The sequence below is a fragment of the Mixophyes fleayi genome, chromosome 4 (genome assembly GCF_038048845.1).
Source record: "Mixophyes fleayi isolate aMixFle1 chromosome 4, aMixFle1.hap1, whole genome shotgun sequence".
NCBI classification, from domain to species: domain Eukaryota; kingdom Metazoa; phylum Chordata; class Amphibia; order Anura; family Limnodynastidae; genus Mixophyes; species Mixophyes fleayi.
Genome location: NC_134405.1, coordinates 199908487 through 199926652, shown reverse-complemented (window position 1 = coordinate 199926652; position 18166 = coordinate 199908487). Strand labels below are relative to the sequence as shown.

The window sequence follows — 18166 nt, the reverse complement described above, 5'->3', positions numbered from 1 at the left end:
AAATGCATAAGAGTGTTAATAGATCTGGTGACTGCATATTAAATTGCAAATTTTAATTAAGAACTATTGCAATTACTTTTCCATAAACTTCCAAAAAGCCACTGTGGATGAGATTTATCATTGTTTTTAAACAACCAGAATATGTGTTGAAGGTCTACTGTTTCTCCTTTGCACAGAACAACAACTGGTATTAGGTAAGCAAAGGAGCTACTAGACAGACCATCAAATATATTGCAAAAACAAGAACACATTTCTGGAACAAAACAGCCTTCATTATTACTTTACTCAGACAATTATTCAAATGTGAATAATACCATCCCAAGTTTGTCTGTCTTGTTAAAAGGTAAAATTACCTAACCATTACCCTTTTTACTTACTTCCAAACCTCCATCATTGCATTTTCTTTTCTTTAAGCATATGCAACAATGTCCACCCATTTAGATAAACATCAGAATGGTGACAAAAGTTCGGACTGAAGAATCTAAAATCTCACTTTCACATATGAAGAGATGCCTTGTACATAGAGTTTTAAAATTGGCCCCCCAAACAGCAAACAGTTATTTTATCAGGTAAGAAATTATTATATCCGCCTTGATCTGGTAATTATATGAACTCATTCAACCAATGGCCCTTTTTCGAAATGGAAATAATCGCAACTTTCTTTCTTAAATAAATTGATTGTTCTAACACTATAGGATATAATGCAAATAAATAGTGACTATTACTGTTCTATCAACAACATGATTAAATTCACAGATTAAATAAAACTCCAGCTAATGATTACTGAACACACTGGTCAAAGGTCATATTGGACATTTTCATCACTGCCTGAAGACAACTATACATGATCTGATTTTAAGACATGATTAGCTAGAAATAATTATTCCTATAACTTGCAATACAGTAAGATATTTAGAAAATAACGTTGACAATCTTGAATGAAATTTCTAAAAACTGCAGGACCTCACCTTGATGTGGCCTCCTTCATACTCATAGGGATAGCGGCAGTCAATAATGTAAAATTTCTCCACGAGACTGTTGAACTCACCATGAATTAAGGCTGCCAGCTAAAGTCAAAATACTTCATGTTAAATGAAGATTGCACAAGCAACTGTGCATACAGCAGTCACAGCTTCTAAAGATTGGTAGCTTCGACTTTGGTCTGTATATGCATGCACCCGTTGCCATAAGACACATACAATAAAATATATACCCAGTCTTCTAACCCACATCGCCTCTGCCACCTTCAACCCACTTGTCTGCCCACCTGCACCTCCTCCTACTTCCTCCCTTACAGCCCATGATTTTGCCATCTACGTCAAAGCCAAAAGCAACACCATTCCACAAAATATTTCCTCATGACAAATTCCACACAGACTTCAGCCACCGTCACTCCCCAATCCATCCTTAATTCATTCGCTCTGGTAACCAAAGACGAAGTCTGTACACTCATCTCATCATCTAGCCATACGACCTGTCCCTTCGACCCTATTCCCTCCCAACTTCTTTGCTCCCTCTCCTCCACTACATGTCCATCTCTTCAATCTATGAGTTCTCTGTACAGCGCTGCAGAATTAGCGGCGCTATATAAATAAATGATTATGAATCTCTCTCTTTCCACTTACACATTTCCATCCTCCTTTAAACATGCGCTTCTCAACAATTCTAAAGAATCCATCTCTTGATCCAGCCTCTCTCTTCCGCTTTGCCTCCAAACTACTTGATCAAATAGTGTACAAACACCTGTCTCACTTTCGCCTCTCACTCCGTTCTCGAACCTCTGCAATGATGTTTCTGTCCAATATTTTACTGAAACTGCTCTTACAAAAGTGATCGATGGTATACTTACTGCAAAGTCTAAGGGTCATTTCTCCATACTCATTCACATTAACATCTCTGCTGCTTTTGACACTGTTTATCACCCATTTCTACAAACCCTTCAATCCATTGGCCTTCGTGACACCGTTCTTTCCTGATCACTACCTACCTATCAAAACACTCCTATAGTGTTTCTACCTCTGGCACATCCTCCCCTCCACTCTCTATATTCTGTTGGTGACCCAAAAAGCTTTGTTCTTGGCCCTTTACTTTTTCATTGTACAACTCTTCACTTGGGGCACTAATTTGCTTTTTTTGGCCCCCAGTATCACCATCTTAACACTGATGACACCCAAATCTACTGTACATCTCTTCCCCTGACCTCTCCCCTTCTGTCCTATCGTGTAAACAACTGTCTTTCAAGCTAGCTCCACATTGATATCCCAATATTACCTAAAGCTCAACATGTCCAAAAACTGAGCGTATTATCTTCTCTCCTGCCAGAATCACCATCTCCCCTCAAATCTCCCTCACTGTCAATAACGCCACAATTTCCTCATTTTCCCAAGCCCGCTGTCTTGGTCACACTTGACTCAGCCTTCTGCCTCATATGCCAGACTCTCTCCAAGACCTGTAAACTCCACCTCAAAAACATTGCCAGAATACGCCCTTTTCTTACTCAACAAGCTACCAAGCTATTATCCATTCTCTCATCTCCCATCTTGACTATTGCAACCTCCTATTTGGCGTTCCCGACACCATATATCCACACTGCAATCCATCCTAAATGCTGCTGCAAGACTGATCTTCTCTCACTGCTCTATCTGCTGCACCACTTTGCAAATCCCTACACTGGTCCCTTGTCTCCTTCAGAATTAAATTCAAAATTACAGACCTTTACATACAAAGCCCTCAATACAACCCCTTCATACATCTCAAATATCATATCAAAATACCCCACCCTCTTAGACCTACCTCTGTCTCTGGTAATAACCTTTTGCTCCTGCCTACAAGACTTCTCCCGTGCTGCTTCCCCCTTTTGGAATTCCCTACCACGCTCAATCATGCTTCCCTACAGCCTTAAAATCTTTAGACTCTCTGAAAACGCACCTCTTTTTTAGAGCTTACCTTTTCCCCAATAATACTATTCACACTAATGCACCCTCACAACCTTCACCAATCATGACAGTGAATATCACATGACTTGGGGCTTATCAGTGTAAGACAGGCAACTTTTGCTCAGTATGTGAAGCCTCATTGAAAAATGAGCAAGACTTTATCTGCTCATACACAACTAATTTTCTGTGAAACTTATACTTACAGTCTCAGCTGTGATGTAGCGGAGATCTTGATGACGTCCAGTCACAGTAGGCAAAGCGTAAATCTGCAGGAGATAGAGTTTCACAGAAACACCAAATTTAAACTGTAATCGGCTTTAATTACTAGTAATGTTCTGAAATGTGTCAGGAATATGTAATTAAAAACAAAACACAGAAAAAACCAGCTTGGAGACACTTAATGTTTTGGTGCTATTCATAAGGACATATGAGATCCATCTGTGCTATGCTTTTGTTTCTGCTTGACAAAGGAGGGAACGCTAAGGCGCAAGAGGAGATGCATACATACTATGGATCCCTGTAAGCAAACGCTTTTACATTTACTATAAAAAAAACAAAAAAACAAAACAAAACGAAACTACAGAAATAGCAAACAGCATCCATTTTGTATTATGGCACGTGTCACTAACTTTTAAATAATTCTGGTATGCAAGATAAATGAAAATTTCTCTACAAATACAGAAATACTATTAGTGTACATAATATCACCTTTGAAAAGTCTCCAATTAGCTGTCTGTGACTATAATCCGCATCCAAAGCTTTAGTTATATCCACATCACATAAGGAGAGTGTCTTCTTCAGAGTGGTACACTAAAAGCAGGCAGTAATAGTGTGTGTAATATAATATTTGATATAATAGCAACAATATTGGATATATCTGTGAAATAGGGACATCAAAAGCAATGAATGTAACAAAATATTGAGGTCTTGTTTCAGAGCTGGATGTGTAAATCCAGTGGCAAGCAGCAAAAATCTGCATTGCCACTATGCGCATGCATGGTATAATGCAGATAGATTTAGTTTAGAATTAAGCATAACTTGCACATGTAGCCTTCTATGCCAGAAAGGCGGCTCATGGCCCACAAACACAAGTAGACTTGGTGCATGTACACATAAGTGTAGCAATCCCAAAGGACATGTGGTCAAGTCCACCTAGGCCACATCTCCTGATATGCCTCCTTGCACACCCCCCCTCCAAGGGCTTGGTGCAAAGAATTGACATGGCTCCTCCCCAAAATAAGTGAACACCAGTACTATAGCCTGGGTTTGTTACTGCTAAAGCAAGAGGACTACAAGTATTGAATACCCCTGCAAAACCTGAAGCCAGAACCAGGGGATGCCAGACTAGGCTCATCTAGAACATGACATCTCACCCTGTGCTGGGGCTGGTTTCTGGTTTCATATTATGAGAGAAGGACGCCATTGCTGCTGGTCTCCCAGTTATAGAGTGACCAGCCCAATCTGGCATAGTTTTGTGCTGCATATGCAGGGAGACCCCATAGTGGTTATTCCGATTTAGTGGTATCAACTTGAAAGTGTTATACTCTGTTCTGGTTGACTGCCATATTTTTATTCCGGCTGCATTAAGAAACGCTCAGAGTCCAACCCAGAGGCTACTGAGCTCAAGTGTGGTAGTGGTTTTATAATGCTTGATTTATATTTTAATAAAAACACTGTATTCAGTTTATCAAACAAATCTAATTCATTGTTTTTATAAGTTGATGTTTACAGCATAGCTCATGAGTGCAGTTATATTTTTATTTCTTTGGGGTTTGCAGGATCCCCATAACGAGCAGCTGAGCATTTTCTCACCCGTCTTCTTGGCTGACTGTTCTCTTCTGCATCTGGCTGGAAGGGACTAGCTGTACTGCGCTTTCTTTTCACCTTAACAGGAGTGTCATCATTTTGAGGTCTCACTTGTCTCTTTAACATAGGACGGTCTAGTTTCTCTGGCATAGATGGTGATCGGTAAAGGCGACTTCGGTTTATAGATACCTACACAATGGAAAACATAGAAATTCCTTTTGCTTATATTCTATTAAACTACAACAATGGTATGGAAGAAACCAATGCTCAGAAAGAAGAAATTTTAGGAAGGGACACTACACATAAAACCTTTGCAGGTGTCAGGTGTCCACAGTTAGAGTCTTACAGTACACGCATAGCTTGAGCTTATGATCACTTTGCCATCACACCAATCCTTAAATTGCTAGAAATCCAATAGAGAAATTGTGTTGAAAATTTTGAGGCCATTGTAATAACCGGATACATTTTTTTTAATGAAAATTCTATAAAACCATGTTTTGGTACTGGAGTGATAGTGAGTGGAAAATGAGGAGTGGGGAATTCTTACCAGTTTAAATCTCTCACTGGAATCAAATCCTTTTGATTTGCCAGGATTGGAATCTCTACTCTTGTTCCCGTAACTCAACCCTCTGTGGTGAAAACTAACCACCTGCCGTGGAAGAAATGCATGCGGCTGTCACCACGTGAGACCTCAAGTTGATTACCGGCCTGTCATGCCGGTTTAAAAAAACAAAAAACTTGGGCCCCTAGGTTTGAAGCATGAACAGGGGGAAAACCCACAGTGGCCAGGGAAATAACTCTGTCCAGTCCAAGACCAAACACAAACTTCTCCAGACAAGGACTCCAGATTCCTTTATCCACCTCCAAAGAACTAAACAAGAGGGCACAGCATGCCAAGACTATGGAGGCTGAATCCAAGCCCAAATTAACCCTGCAACGATGGCAGCTTCTCCCAGATATTTAAAAGCCTTCCAGAAATGCTACATTAAAGTGAGTAAAACCCTCTGCCAATTGCAACAACCATCTTTCCACATTCTAATAAGCCCAAGTCACAGCGAAGATGGGTCTAAAGTAGGCCCTTGTTGCCGTATAAACCAATTTTAAAGAGGTACCTCTATCTTTCTATCCATGCTATCCCTACTAAAGCATCTACCTAAGGCGGAGCTTCCCATCTCACTGTAGCTTCACCAAAGAGAATAAAATAGAGAATGCAACCTGTGGAAAACCTGAACCCACAATTAAGGCTTGATCCATGCTTCGTATAAAAATTCTTCCTCTCATGAAGCAGACAGCATTTACTTTCTTCTATTCAGAATTCTGGACGTGAAAGAGTACAACACTAGCATCTACTTCAATGCCCTAGCTTAAAATAGGAGCTCAGCTAGGAACCAAAACTGTACAGATGATTAATGATGTGTGTAAATTAAGAAACATTCTGTTTAATTTAGAATATATTATGCATGCTTGTATTTCAGCTGCCATAATAAAAAAATAAATAAAAATAATAAATAAATCTGTAGAACTTTGCAAGACTGCTCAAAAGTGTCAAACAGTTTTTCAGAAGACCAAACATAAGTTACTTTCCCTGGCAACACTATGGGCAATGCATTCAATTACAATATATACTATTAAAAGATATGTCATATACAAATATGTAACGAAGCAACATAGAAATAATAAATTGTGTAGGATAAAATTCTAGCTTTACTTACATTTCCAACATCAACATCCTGATTCAGGAAAGGTCCAGATAGTAAGACAGCCATAGAAGAGGATAAATTAGCAGCCGCAGTGGATGAATTCTAGACAGCAAATATATTAATTTGTTAATAGTAGATGAAAATGCAATACATTTTAAAGTATATCTGAAAACAAAAATGTACATTTTTCATAGAAAAAGCATGACAATAAAATGCTCGTTTCACTATGCCCTCCAAGGCAGCTTATTTAAAAAGTAAAAAATGTGTATAACTTTCTTCACTGTTCAGCAAAAAACAGTCACACAACACGTATACAAGTCAACAGTTTTTTATTCCTTGTTTTAGAAGATTTTCTCATATCCTAGCAACTTGGTTAAAGGAACTAATAATGATTTAACATAGGAGTGAAAATGTTCTCAAATCAAAATATAAACCATATTAAGATTTATAGTGAGAATAAATATATAGTGCATTAGTGTGAATAGTGTTATCAAGGATAAGATATATATATATATATATATATATATATATATATATATATATATATATATATATATATATATATATATATATATATATATATAACACAAGAAAATAAAGATATATCTGGCGCTGATCACCACAGTGTGACCACTTCAGATTGGTAAAATAGAACAAATATGTATAAATATACAATGTATAATATATAACTTCAGTCCCACATCCACAGTACATAAACAATCACTTAACTCTTATAAGAGTGGCAGCCTCGGTAGCCTGAAATCAGGTGGGTAGTCCGGATGAAATGGAATGCTGTAACAAAAGAACAAGCAGGGCGCCTCGGAGTGTAATATCAAATATACAACGTGGAATAGAGCAATAGCATGCGTACCGTGAGGTAGACAGCGATGGGTCTTTAGGAGATAGTGGAGTAGTCTTTACTGTGCTTGTAGTCCTCCAGATCTCCACCGATCAGTACAATAATGCAGAAAAAAAAACAGACATAGTATAACACTAATATTCTTAAGGGCAATATCACCAAATTCCCCACAGTCCTATGGGGTGTGTGGGATTGATGTCCCAAATTACTGATTTACAGGACCCCCATATGAGTACAGAAAAAACGTCAGAATCTGCGTACCAGATATCATGAAGTGTCCCACTTCTGAAGGATATTAAAACGTGTGCAACACCAATGACTCCCAGGTATAGGGGTTTACATCTACAGCCAGCCTTTGCTAGATGTAAACCCCTATACCTGGGAGTCATTGGTGTTGCACACGTTTTAATATCCTTCAGAAGTGGGACACTTCATGATATCTGGTACGCAGATTCTGACGTTTTTCTGTACTCATATGGGTGTCCTGTAAATCAGTAATTTGGGACATCAATCCCACACACCCCATAGGACTGTGGGGAATTTGGTGATATTGCCCTTATTAAGAATATTAGTGTTATACTATGTCTGTTTTTTTTTCTGCATTATTGTACTGATCGGTGGAGATCTGGAGGACTACAAGCACAGTAAAGACTACTCCACTATCTCCTAAAGACCCATCGCTGTCTACCTCACGGTACGCATGCTATTGCTCTATTCCACGTTGTATATTTGATATTACACTTAGAGGCGCCCTGCTTGTTCTTTTGTTAGAGCGCGCGCGCGTGTATATATGTATGTATATATATATATATATATATATATATATATATATATATATATATATATATATATTTTTTTTTATTTAATTTTTTTTTTTAAGAGGTGACCTTATCCTCAATAACACTATTCACACTAATGCACCCTCAAAACTATCCTAATCTCCACTTAAACACATTTACTCCTCTTGCTTCAGCTGTGCCCTCTTCCACTTAGAATGTAAGCTCTCTAATGAGCAGAGTCCTTCAAACCCTTTGTTTTCATGTCTGTATTTATTTTGTCTACTTTGTATGTCCCATTTTATGTATGTACTGTTTTCCCTACTGTACGGCACTGCGAAGCACTGTGGCGCCTTACAAATTTAGAAGAATATTAAACAAATATAAAAAACATACTGTGACCATCTTGGTCAGATCGGTGATACCAGTAACACCTAAAGTACCCTCTCTAATACCTTCAGGTGTACTACAGAAGCATTACTACCGGAGGGAACAGATAAATCAGATGGAAGTCCTAGTGTATCGACATGGCATGTACTAGCAATGCCTGTGAATTCCCTGTCCAGGAGTGCTTGCAATCCATGTGGCTCAACCAGCATGCCATGGTCCCAAGGAGAAGGTCCAGTCCTTTTACTCTTTCAGGATGGGAACCACTACTCCTGTTCCCATTACCCAGGCTTCTGTTGAACTTCCAGCCCCAGAAGAAATGTAGACTGCTACCACCACCAGAGATCCAGAGTTGGTAACCATGCTGACTGTTTGGCTGTAGCTTGGGAACTAGACGTCTAACTGTCAAAGACTGATATCCTCGAGCAGTGGATGTTTGCTCAATAGAGGTCTAATTCCTCACCATCTCAAGGAGAAAAAAAAAAAGAAGTAACAGACACTAGGTCGGAGAGCATAAAGAGAGAGAAAGGAATGCGCTTTCCTCCTGTGGCCAGGAAAATAACCCTATCCAGTTCAAAAATGAACAAAAACCTCTCCAGAGGAGAACAAGTCCTTAAGGACTCTATGTCCGTTTCCCAAGCCCTAAACAAGAGGACACAGCAGGCTAAGACTGCTGAGGCTGAATCTGAGCCCAAATGACCAAGCAACGATGGAGGCTTCTCCCAGACATTCAGAAGCCCCCCAAGCATGTTGCAGTGCAGTGAGCAAGTCCACTCAGGATCTGCTAGAATGCAGACCCTCTGCCAAGTGCAACAACCATTTCTCCACAGTCTAACTGACCAAAGCTAACAGTGAGTCTAAGGTAGGCCCCTGCTTCAGAGTAAACAGACTTAAGGGTGACCTCTAACTTTTTAGCCATGCTATCCCCCGTAAGGTAGCAAATCAAAATGGGGTTGGTCTTAGAGAAAAAAGCTCGGGAAGCATTCACCTAGGCAGTGCTTCTCATCTCACTGTATCTTTGCTAGGGAGAGAATAAAAAAAAGGGACTGCATATCAGTCAACCTATCAGATATAGTCGCTCGACCCCGTCCCTCAACATGGCATCTAAATGACTATCCTCCACAATCTGCAATCCACACTAAAACATGGACTACCCTTGAAGAGTATTTTCATTTGAACGATCTTCCAGACATGCCCCCTGCGATCCTCTGGGAAGCCCATAAGGCGGTGGTGTGGGGCCGCCTTATAAGCATGGCCTCATGTCTTAATTATCCACCTTTAAACATATGTCACTAGCTATCCAAATCCTAAAGCGACAACATCAACTGTCGCCTATATTTTCGCCACCTTGACCAAACCTCACAGGGCGCTATCTGACCTGAATCTCCTTCTCTCGGAATACACTGCTAAGGCCCTGAAACGGCTGAAGCAGATGTTTTACAAGAAGGGAGACAAGGTGAATAGGATTTTGGCTGCTAGGCTGAAGAGCAAAGGCTCCCGAAATAACATCATAGCATTGAGATCTGCCTATGGTTCCCCCATTTATAGCCCTGACCTGATCAGTCGCAGGTTCCAGAGGTTCTACTCCAAACTGTACAATTCAGACAGTCTGAACACCGGAGGTGTACCGCCTGCATACACCATGGCAGACTTACTGAAACGTGCAAAACTCCCCAAGCTCCCTTATTGAACAAGAAATATCATTGGAGGAAATAGAGAATTAACGCAAGTACATACTCTTCTCTCTGAATCCATCTGGGGACACTGCTACAATGGGGTTGTATGAGGGCGCAGAGGAGTTGGCACTTAAATAGTTAAACTAAACTTGCTGCCGACTCCTTCCCTCTGCAACCCCTACTATCCTCAGTGTAAAACAAAAGCCCCAAGGAAGAGAGCAACCAACCAAGACCACATAGCAGAAGAGCAAAAGAGAGGGAAAGCAGTGTCCCCAGATGGATTCAGAGAAAGATTCAACGTAAGTACATAAATCCTCGTGGGATATACCAAAGCAGCTCTCTAAGGGAGGGAACTCTCAGATAGTCCGGTCCGCAAAACATTGTGGTCAAACCCTGCGTCAGCCAACGCACACACAAACTGATAGAACTTTGTGAAGGTATGCACAGAGGACCAGGTGGTCGCCAGACAATTGATTTGCTGAAGCTCCATGGCGCGCGGCCCAAGACACCCCCACAGAATAAGCATGCCTGATCACGGACTTGATCCAAGGCACAATGGTCTGCTAGGAGGCCGGTCAACCCCTCTTTTGGGAATCATATAGAACAAAGAGGGAATCAGTCTTTTTAGAAGACTATGTGGCCGAACCAACCTTCGGAATAAAGGAAAGGAGACTTCTTAATACTGCTCTGTCCTCGTGAAAAACCAAATATGGTTCTCGACAAGACAGAGCTCCTAACTAAAACTCTGCGTGCAGATGCAATCGCTAAAAGAAAGACGACTTTCCAGGTCAGAGACCTTAAATCTGCCGCAAGTAATGGTTCAAAAGGGGGATCTGTAAGCATCTCAAGTACCAGGTTAAGATCCCATGGTGCTGTAGGCAGAACGTAGGGAGGCTGAATATGTAAGACTCCCTGAAGAAAAGTCTTGATGTCTGTCAAATCTGCTAACTCCAGGTGAAAGAAAACTGAAGGCGTCGATACCTGAACCCTTAAGGAGCCTAAACGGAGACCCGCTTCCAGACCATCCTGAAGAAATGCCAATAATCGAGGGAAACGAAAAGAGGATGCGAGACAAGACTTCTTTTCACACCATCTGATATAGGCTCGCCAAATACGATAAATGCGAGCTGAAACAGGCTTCCGAGCTCGCAGCAGAGTGTTCACTACACTGGGGGGAAAAAAACCCACCTAGCCCTCCAGAGCCTGGCTTCAACAGCCATGCCGTTAAATTCAGCCGAGGTAAATCCTGGTGACAAAAAGGACCTTGCAGAAGACCGTCTCGCGACGGAAGACGATGTTCTTGCCCTACCGCCATGGAGATTATGTCCACGTACCACACTCGACGTGACCATGCATGTGCTATCAAAATTACTGGCAGACTGCTCTGCTTCATCCGTCTGAGTACTCGAGGAAGAATGGGAATGGGAAACAGATATCCCAACCTGAAATCCCATCTGCATCCACTGCTACTGTTAAGGAGTCTCTTGCCCTTGCGCAAAACCTGGGAACCTTTCTGTTGTGTCTGGAGGCCATGAGATCTATATCCGGAAGACCCCACACCTCTGAACTAGAGACTGAAAGACTTCCAGATGAAGGGGCCACTCCCCTGGCATCATCGCATTGCGACCGAGATAAATCGGCCTCCCAGTTTTTTATTCCTGGAATGAACACTGCCGAGATTGCTGGAACACATTGTTCCACCCAAGCAAATATCTGAGCTGATACCAGCACTGCTGTTCCTTGTCTGTTGACATATGCCACAGCAGTGGCATTGTCAGACTGAACATTGACTGGATGTCCCTGAAGAAGGGTTTGGGCCCCCCGAAGAGCCAGAAGAATTGCTTTCAACTCTAACGTGTTGATGGATAGGGTGGACTCCTGAACTGACCAAAGCCCCTGGAGCCGGAGATGAAGGGCTACAGCCCCCCAACCTTTCAGGCTGGCCTCTGTGTTGACTATGATCCATGACCATGGAGCAAAGGACCTGCCCACCGACATGTGATCCTGAATCAGCCACCACTGAAGCGAATTTCTTGCATCCGGGGACAGAGATCTTCTGGCGATCCAAATGTAGGTGGGATCCTGACCATTTTGTCAAGAGGTTCCACTGGAAGCACTGGGAATAAGCACGATCGAAGGGGATCATCTCGAAGGAGGCCACAGTCTTCCCTAGAAGACGCATGCACAAGTGGATTGAAGGACTGGGAGAGGACAAGACCTGAGATGTTATCCTCTGAACCAATCTGATTTTCTCTTCTGGCAGAAACATCTTTTGTTGTTTGGTGTCCATGATGAGTCCCAAAAAGATCATGCGTTGGCACGGAACCACCTGGGATTTCTTTAAGCTTATTAACCACCCATGGCTCTCGAGGAAAGCTATGGTGAGGGATAAGTGCTGTTGTAAGCAAATCTCTGAAGTGGATTTGATGAGCAGATCATCTAAGTAGGGCACCACCTGAACTCCCTTTAAGTGAAAACAAGCTGCCATTACCGACATGATCTTCGTGAAAACCCTTGGAGCCGTGGAGAGGCCGAAGGGTAGAGCCCGAAACTGATAGTGGGAGGCCCCCACCGAGAATCTCAGGAGAGACGGATGACGGCTCCAAATAGGAACGTGGAGGTATGAGACCTTTATGTCTATGGCAGCCATAAACTGACTCCTTTCCAAGCCGTTTATTACTGACCTTAGTGACTCCATACGAAATTTGTCCACTCGTAAGTGCACATTGAGGTTCTTTAGGTTTAAGATGGGTCGAAAGGAACCGTCCGGCTTCCTGACAAGAAAAAGATTTGAATAAAAACCTTTCCCTTTCTGGGACCCTGCAAATAACTCTTGCCGAAAGAAGAGAGGCGACGCAACTCTGTATCGCCTGTCTTCTCTGTGGATCTCGGGGTAGCGGGGTTACAAAGAAACGATGTGGAACAGGATCCAGCAAGTCTATCATGTACCCCCTTGATATAATGCCCTGAATCAAAGGATCCTGAGAGGACGCTGTCCACTGTTCTGGAAAAAGAGACAGACGTCCCCCCACTGTTGCCACCTCCTGGTGAGTAGAGTGGCAGTCAGGACACAGGCTTCTCCTGAGCCTTGGAGGCCTGACATCTAGCTGTGAAACAGGACCTACCTCTGACTGAGAAACCTCTATAATTCGGTTGTCTGCCCCTGGATGACTGGCACCTAGGAAAGGAGGTCCCCCGAAAGGACTGCCTAAATGAGCCAAAACGTGGGGGTCCAGGCTCTGCCCATGTTCACTGGCAAAAAGGTGCTTTTGCCACTCGTTGCCTGAGAAATCATACTGTCTAACTCTGGGCAGAACAAACTTGATGCTGAAAAGGGAATGGTTTCTAGGGATTTTCTAGATTTCTAAGCCGCCTCCCAGGATTTCATCCATAAGGTTCTACTTGCTGAAATTGCCGCAGCCCGACTAGAGGAAGACACAGACGCTGTGTTCTGAGCTGCCTCAAAGATACCCAGATGCCTCTTTCAAATGTAAAGCTAGGGGAAGTAATTCCGAGTTCTGCAAGGCCTCTTCCAGCTGCTCCGCCCATGCTTCCATGGCTCTAGCATATTATCATCTATGAAATTAGGCTAATATTGGAAATCACATCCTTCTAATATCCAGAAAATTATCTATGAAAGTGGGTTAATATTGGAAATCACATCCTTCTAAGTTTCAGTGGTGATAATAGCTTAACGTGGTGCATTATATATATATATATATATATATATATATATATATATATATATATATATATAACAGTATTATGCTATGTCCGTTTTTTTCTGCAATTTGACGGTACGCATATATATACACCTTTGGTCTTCTATTACCCTGGAATTACACTATGAGGCGCTCTGCATGTGCTTTGTTTCAGTGACTAATTTCTTCTGGATTGACCATCTGGATACAGGCTTCTGTGTGGCTGCCACTCATACATGAGTTAAGTGATTTTGGACATTATTGGGACTATTATTATTTTGACCAATGCAGACACTATTAAGTGTATGATTATTTTTGTCATATTTACCGATGTGGTATATAGCGCCACTATATATCTATTGTTGTGATTATATATATATATATATTTTTATATAAAATGGAAGAGTAATAACCTCACAAATACTGAGGTCTCCTTCAGCGGTTCTGACCCCGTTGCCCCCTCCTATTTTTGAAGGGGATCTTGGTCATGTCCCCTTCTTGCGCCTTTTAGTCTCCTCAGCCACAGTTTCCTCCGAATCCAAGATGGCCACCGGTGATCCGATAACTGGCGCTCTATGGCCGCAGTGGCAGCGCCGGTTATCAGGGAGGCTGAGAGTGACAGCGGTCTGGAGAGACACCCAGGACTGTGCCAGTGAGAGCCCTCGGCTCTCATCTGACAGAGCCGTGTCTGCGCTGCGGTTATGGGAGTGTGTTCTCTATGGTAGAACACACTGCCAGGTCTGCCTTCAAAATAAAAGTCCCTGTAAAGTAAAAATATTAAAAAAGTTAGAAAAAAATAAATTAAAAAAATGAAATATAAATTAACACTAGCACTTAATATAGCAGCCCAACTCCTTGGGCACCTAGAAAAAAAAAACTGGGAGGTGACAGAGGGATTGTAGAGGGGAGGGGTCTGTCAGCAGTTGCCAACGTTAACTAGCTAGGTGCCAACTCCCGAGCTCCCCTCCACAACCCATGGTAGCAGTGACCCCCAGACTGGATGAAAGAGAAATAAAAGTACTTGTCTTGTCCCTGGCTAATGCCCAAAAGCAGTAAAAGAATTAGGGGTCGCTATATGAAATAGTGATGTCTGACTATTTGCTTAGAGATTTCTATGATAAAACTAAGTGTCCAACAGAAAACAACAATTTCCTATATGAAGCATATGAGAAAAGTTATAATATCAAAAACCCCCACAGGGGGGCTGAAGGATGATCAATTGCAGAGATAGGGAGTCAGACAGACCCAAAAAAATTGCCAACGGAGTGTCTATAGTCTCTGACAGGACTTCACTGTGCACTGCTGAGTACCGGCGTGAAAATTCCTGCTCTGGAAAGCACCAAGTGTGGAGGGAGCCTCTAGAAAAACTCCTCCACACACAGACAAATAGTAATCTTCTTCCAGGTCTCTATCGTTGGAGGACCTCTGCGCCTGCACGAGTTATCGTCCTCTCTCCCTCCTCAACGTGGATGTCAACCTATATGGCAAGATCCTGGCCACCTGGAACTGATCCACTACAACCAGGTAGGGTTCATCCCAGGGATAAAACACCCGCAGGGCGATACATCCAGTTCAGATCATTAATCCGAGACGTTTCCTGGCCATGCTGCTCTCTTTAGATGACGAGAAGGCATTTGATTGGATCTCATGGGACTTTATGCTTCATGCTCTGAAGGCATATGGCTTCTCGGCTGAATTCTTGACTGGTGTATCTGCATTATATAACTTCCTATCAGCCAGGTTCTTGGTTAATGGTTTAATATCTTACCCAATCTCTCTCTCCAACAGGACGTGACAAGGCTGCCCCCTGTCACCCTTAGTTTTCACTTTAGTTATTGAATCCTTGGCATTGATGATTCAGCAGAACTCTACCATTAAGGTTGTGGAGGAGGGCCTCCGAAAAGTCAAAATCCCACACTTTACCGATGATATCCTCCTCTTCCTCACAAACACCCAGGACTCCCTACCCTCGTACCAGGTTATGGATGAATATAGCTCCCTATTGGGCTATAAAATCAACTTATCTACATCTGAGGCCATGCTCCTCCATAACCCCCCTCCAAGCTAATTTTACCCTACACTGGCAGACACGCAAGATTAAATATCTTGTTATTTCCATCAGCTCTTCATATAACATGCTATAACAAGAAAACTTCCCCCACCTCCTAGCCAGAATCAAACGCGATCTTGGGGTGTGGCAGGGATATGTCCTGACTGGGGAGGATCATCGCCGTTAAGATGATTCTGATCCCCAAACTGCTATATCTGTTCCAGACCATTCCGGTGAAAGTACCCGACTGTGTTTTGGGACTTGCATACCTCTTTTCTGAAGTTCATCTGGTGGGGTAAGCCCCACTAGAACCTTTGTGACGGTACTCAAGAAACAAAGGGCTCAAGGGGGCAGGGGCTTCCCAGATATCAAGTTATATTTGGCTTCCCTCCTGAGCCTGGTGGCAGTAAGTTATGTAAAAACATCTCACGGGTGTCCACTCCCTAGCTGGACTCTGGAACCTGCCCAGTGCAGACTGGCCACCCGCAGCCTCCTCCCTTCAATCTTTCAAATTTTGCCCGTCTTTGGGACACATGCCGGGCCAGATACAAGATCACCACCCTTGTCTCCCCCTTAACTCCACTCTGGAACAACACACTTTGCCCCTTGGAATTCATCCCCACAAATTAACCAATTGATTTGAGCTGGGATACGAAGGTTCTCGGACCAGGTTGTTAATGGAACCAGGGCTTCCCTCTCAGATCTCTAGCAAAAGTATGAAACTTTGACCTGGAAAAATTCAAAGAAGAGCAGGCAGAGACATTTCACTATGTCTCTTCCCTCTCTTGATGTCCAGCGGGCTCTTACTTTATTTGAGCAGCTATGTCTCCACTCCCCACTTACTCAAGGGATGAAATCTACAATTTATAACTGGCTGATAAAGAACACCTTTGATTCGCATGGGCGCTACGAACGAGAATGGGAGAAAGACCTGGGACAACCCACCCCAGATGAGACCTGCTGGGAGGAGATTAGGGAGGAGGATCGTCAGAAGCTCCAGCTATACGCAAATCAAGGAAACAGCCTACTAGCTGTACTACAGGTGGTACTATACGCCTGATAAGCTTTCCAAAATGTTACCTTCATCCACTCTGAGCTGCTGGAAGAACTGTGGTGATAGAGTGGTACAATACTCCACATATGGTGGACTTGCCTGCGCCTAGCTCCCTTTTGGAACATGGTCAGAAACGGAATTAACGACCGAGAGGACCAACATGTGACCAAGGAACCCTGGATGTTCCTTCTCTCTTGCCCCCTACCTGATGAGAGCACTCCCTTTAACAATCTAATCTCCCACATCCTAGCAGCTGTTAAATCCGTGATGGCTAACCATTGAAAGGGCCCAACCTTCCCTCTATGCAGGTCCTTCGGAACCCTGTCTGGCATATCGCAAGCATGGAGTGTATCACCTACTACCTACACAATAAATCACATAAGTTTGACCAGCTACGGGTGCCATAGTATCTCCGGAAAAGTAGGAGCGGTGTGTCCACCCCTGCTTCACCTCCTGCCCCGTGAGCAGTGGACCACCAGGTGATTTAGCCCTTGAGCCGCCACCGAATTCTCCAGGCTGGGTGCAATGCACCTTGGGTAAGCGCTGTGTTCATGTTGGTGTGTCTCAAATAGCAGGTGACTGTGTCCTCTCTTTGACTTCATAGTTTGACCCCATTGAAAGCTGTACCTGTGCCCTCAGTTGTATACATACATACATACACACACACACACACACACTAAGATTACATTTTCATGCATGCCTATAAATATTGGAAAAAGCCTAGCTATTCAGCATTGCAGTTTGGACTGGTACAGATAGTAGAACGCATCTTGGAAATCCAGGACTTCCCAATAACCTTCTAAAACTTGCCTTACTTCAAATTATTTTATTATAAACTGATTTTGTATCTCATAGCATAAAGTTCAAATTTCTTCATTCTTACCATAGCCTCCTCTACTTCATTCATAGCCAAAAATTCAGAGAACCCATCAAGGTTTTCCATTTTGTCCTCATCTACACAAGCTGGAAAAGTATTTATAGGTGAAGCCAGAACATGCAGCTCAGAGTCCTCCTCTGTAGAGAGGTCATCCTGCAGACACAAAGAGATCAGCTTGCTCAGCATTCACTGTGACAGGATTAAACATTTCAGCAAAACCTCACGTTATTTGTCTTATTGGACCCACAAGTGGCTGTGCTCTTGTTTGTTTTGACGGTTTAGAAGCATGATATATAGGCTTGAGAAGATGCAAAGATTTCCCTGGCACAGCGGCACCACGTTCC

The 18166-nt window shown here is 42.7% G+C and overlaps 1 protein-coding gene across 2 annotated transcripts in view; it reads right to left on the bottom strand.

The window, feature by feature from the left end:
* The window catches only part of CDC25C (cell division cycle 25C), a 53022-nt gene that overhangs the window by 9037 nt on the left and 25819 nt on the right, over positions 1-18166 (bottom strand). For both annotated transcript variants that reach the window (XM_075209101.1, XM_075209102.1), the window contains 6 exons: positions 17829-17975; positions 6455-6544; positions 4749-4931; positions 3645-3746; positions 3140-3202; positions 969-1067 (listed from right to left, as the gene is read on the bottom strand). In XM_075209101.1, coding sequence (XP_075065202.1) covers positions 969-1067; positions 3140-3202; positions 3645-3746; positions 4749-4931; positions 6455-6544; positions 17829-17975 — 684 coding nt within the window. The remainder of the gene's footprint in view (positions 1-968; positions 1068-3139; positions 3203-3644; positions 3747-4748; positions 4932-6454; positions 6545-17828; positions 17976-18166) is intronic.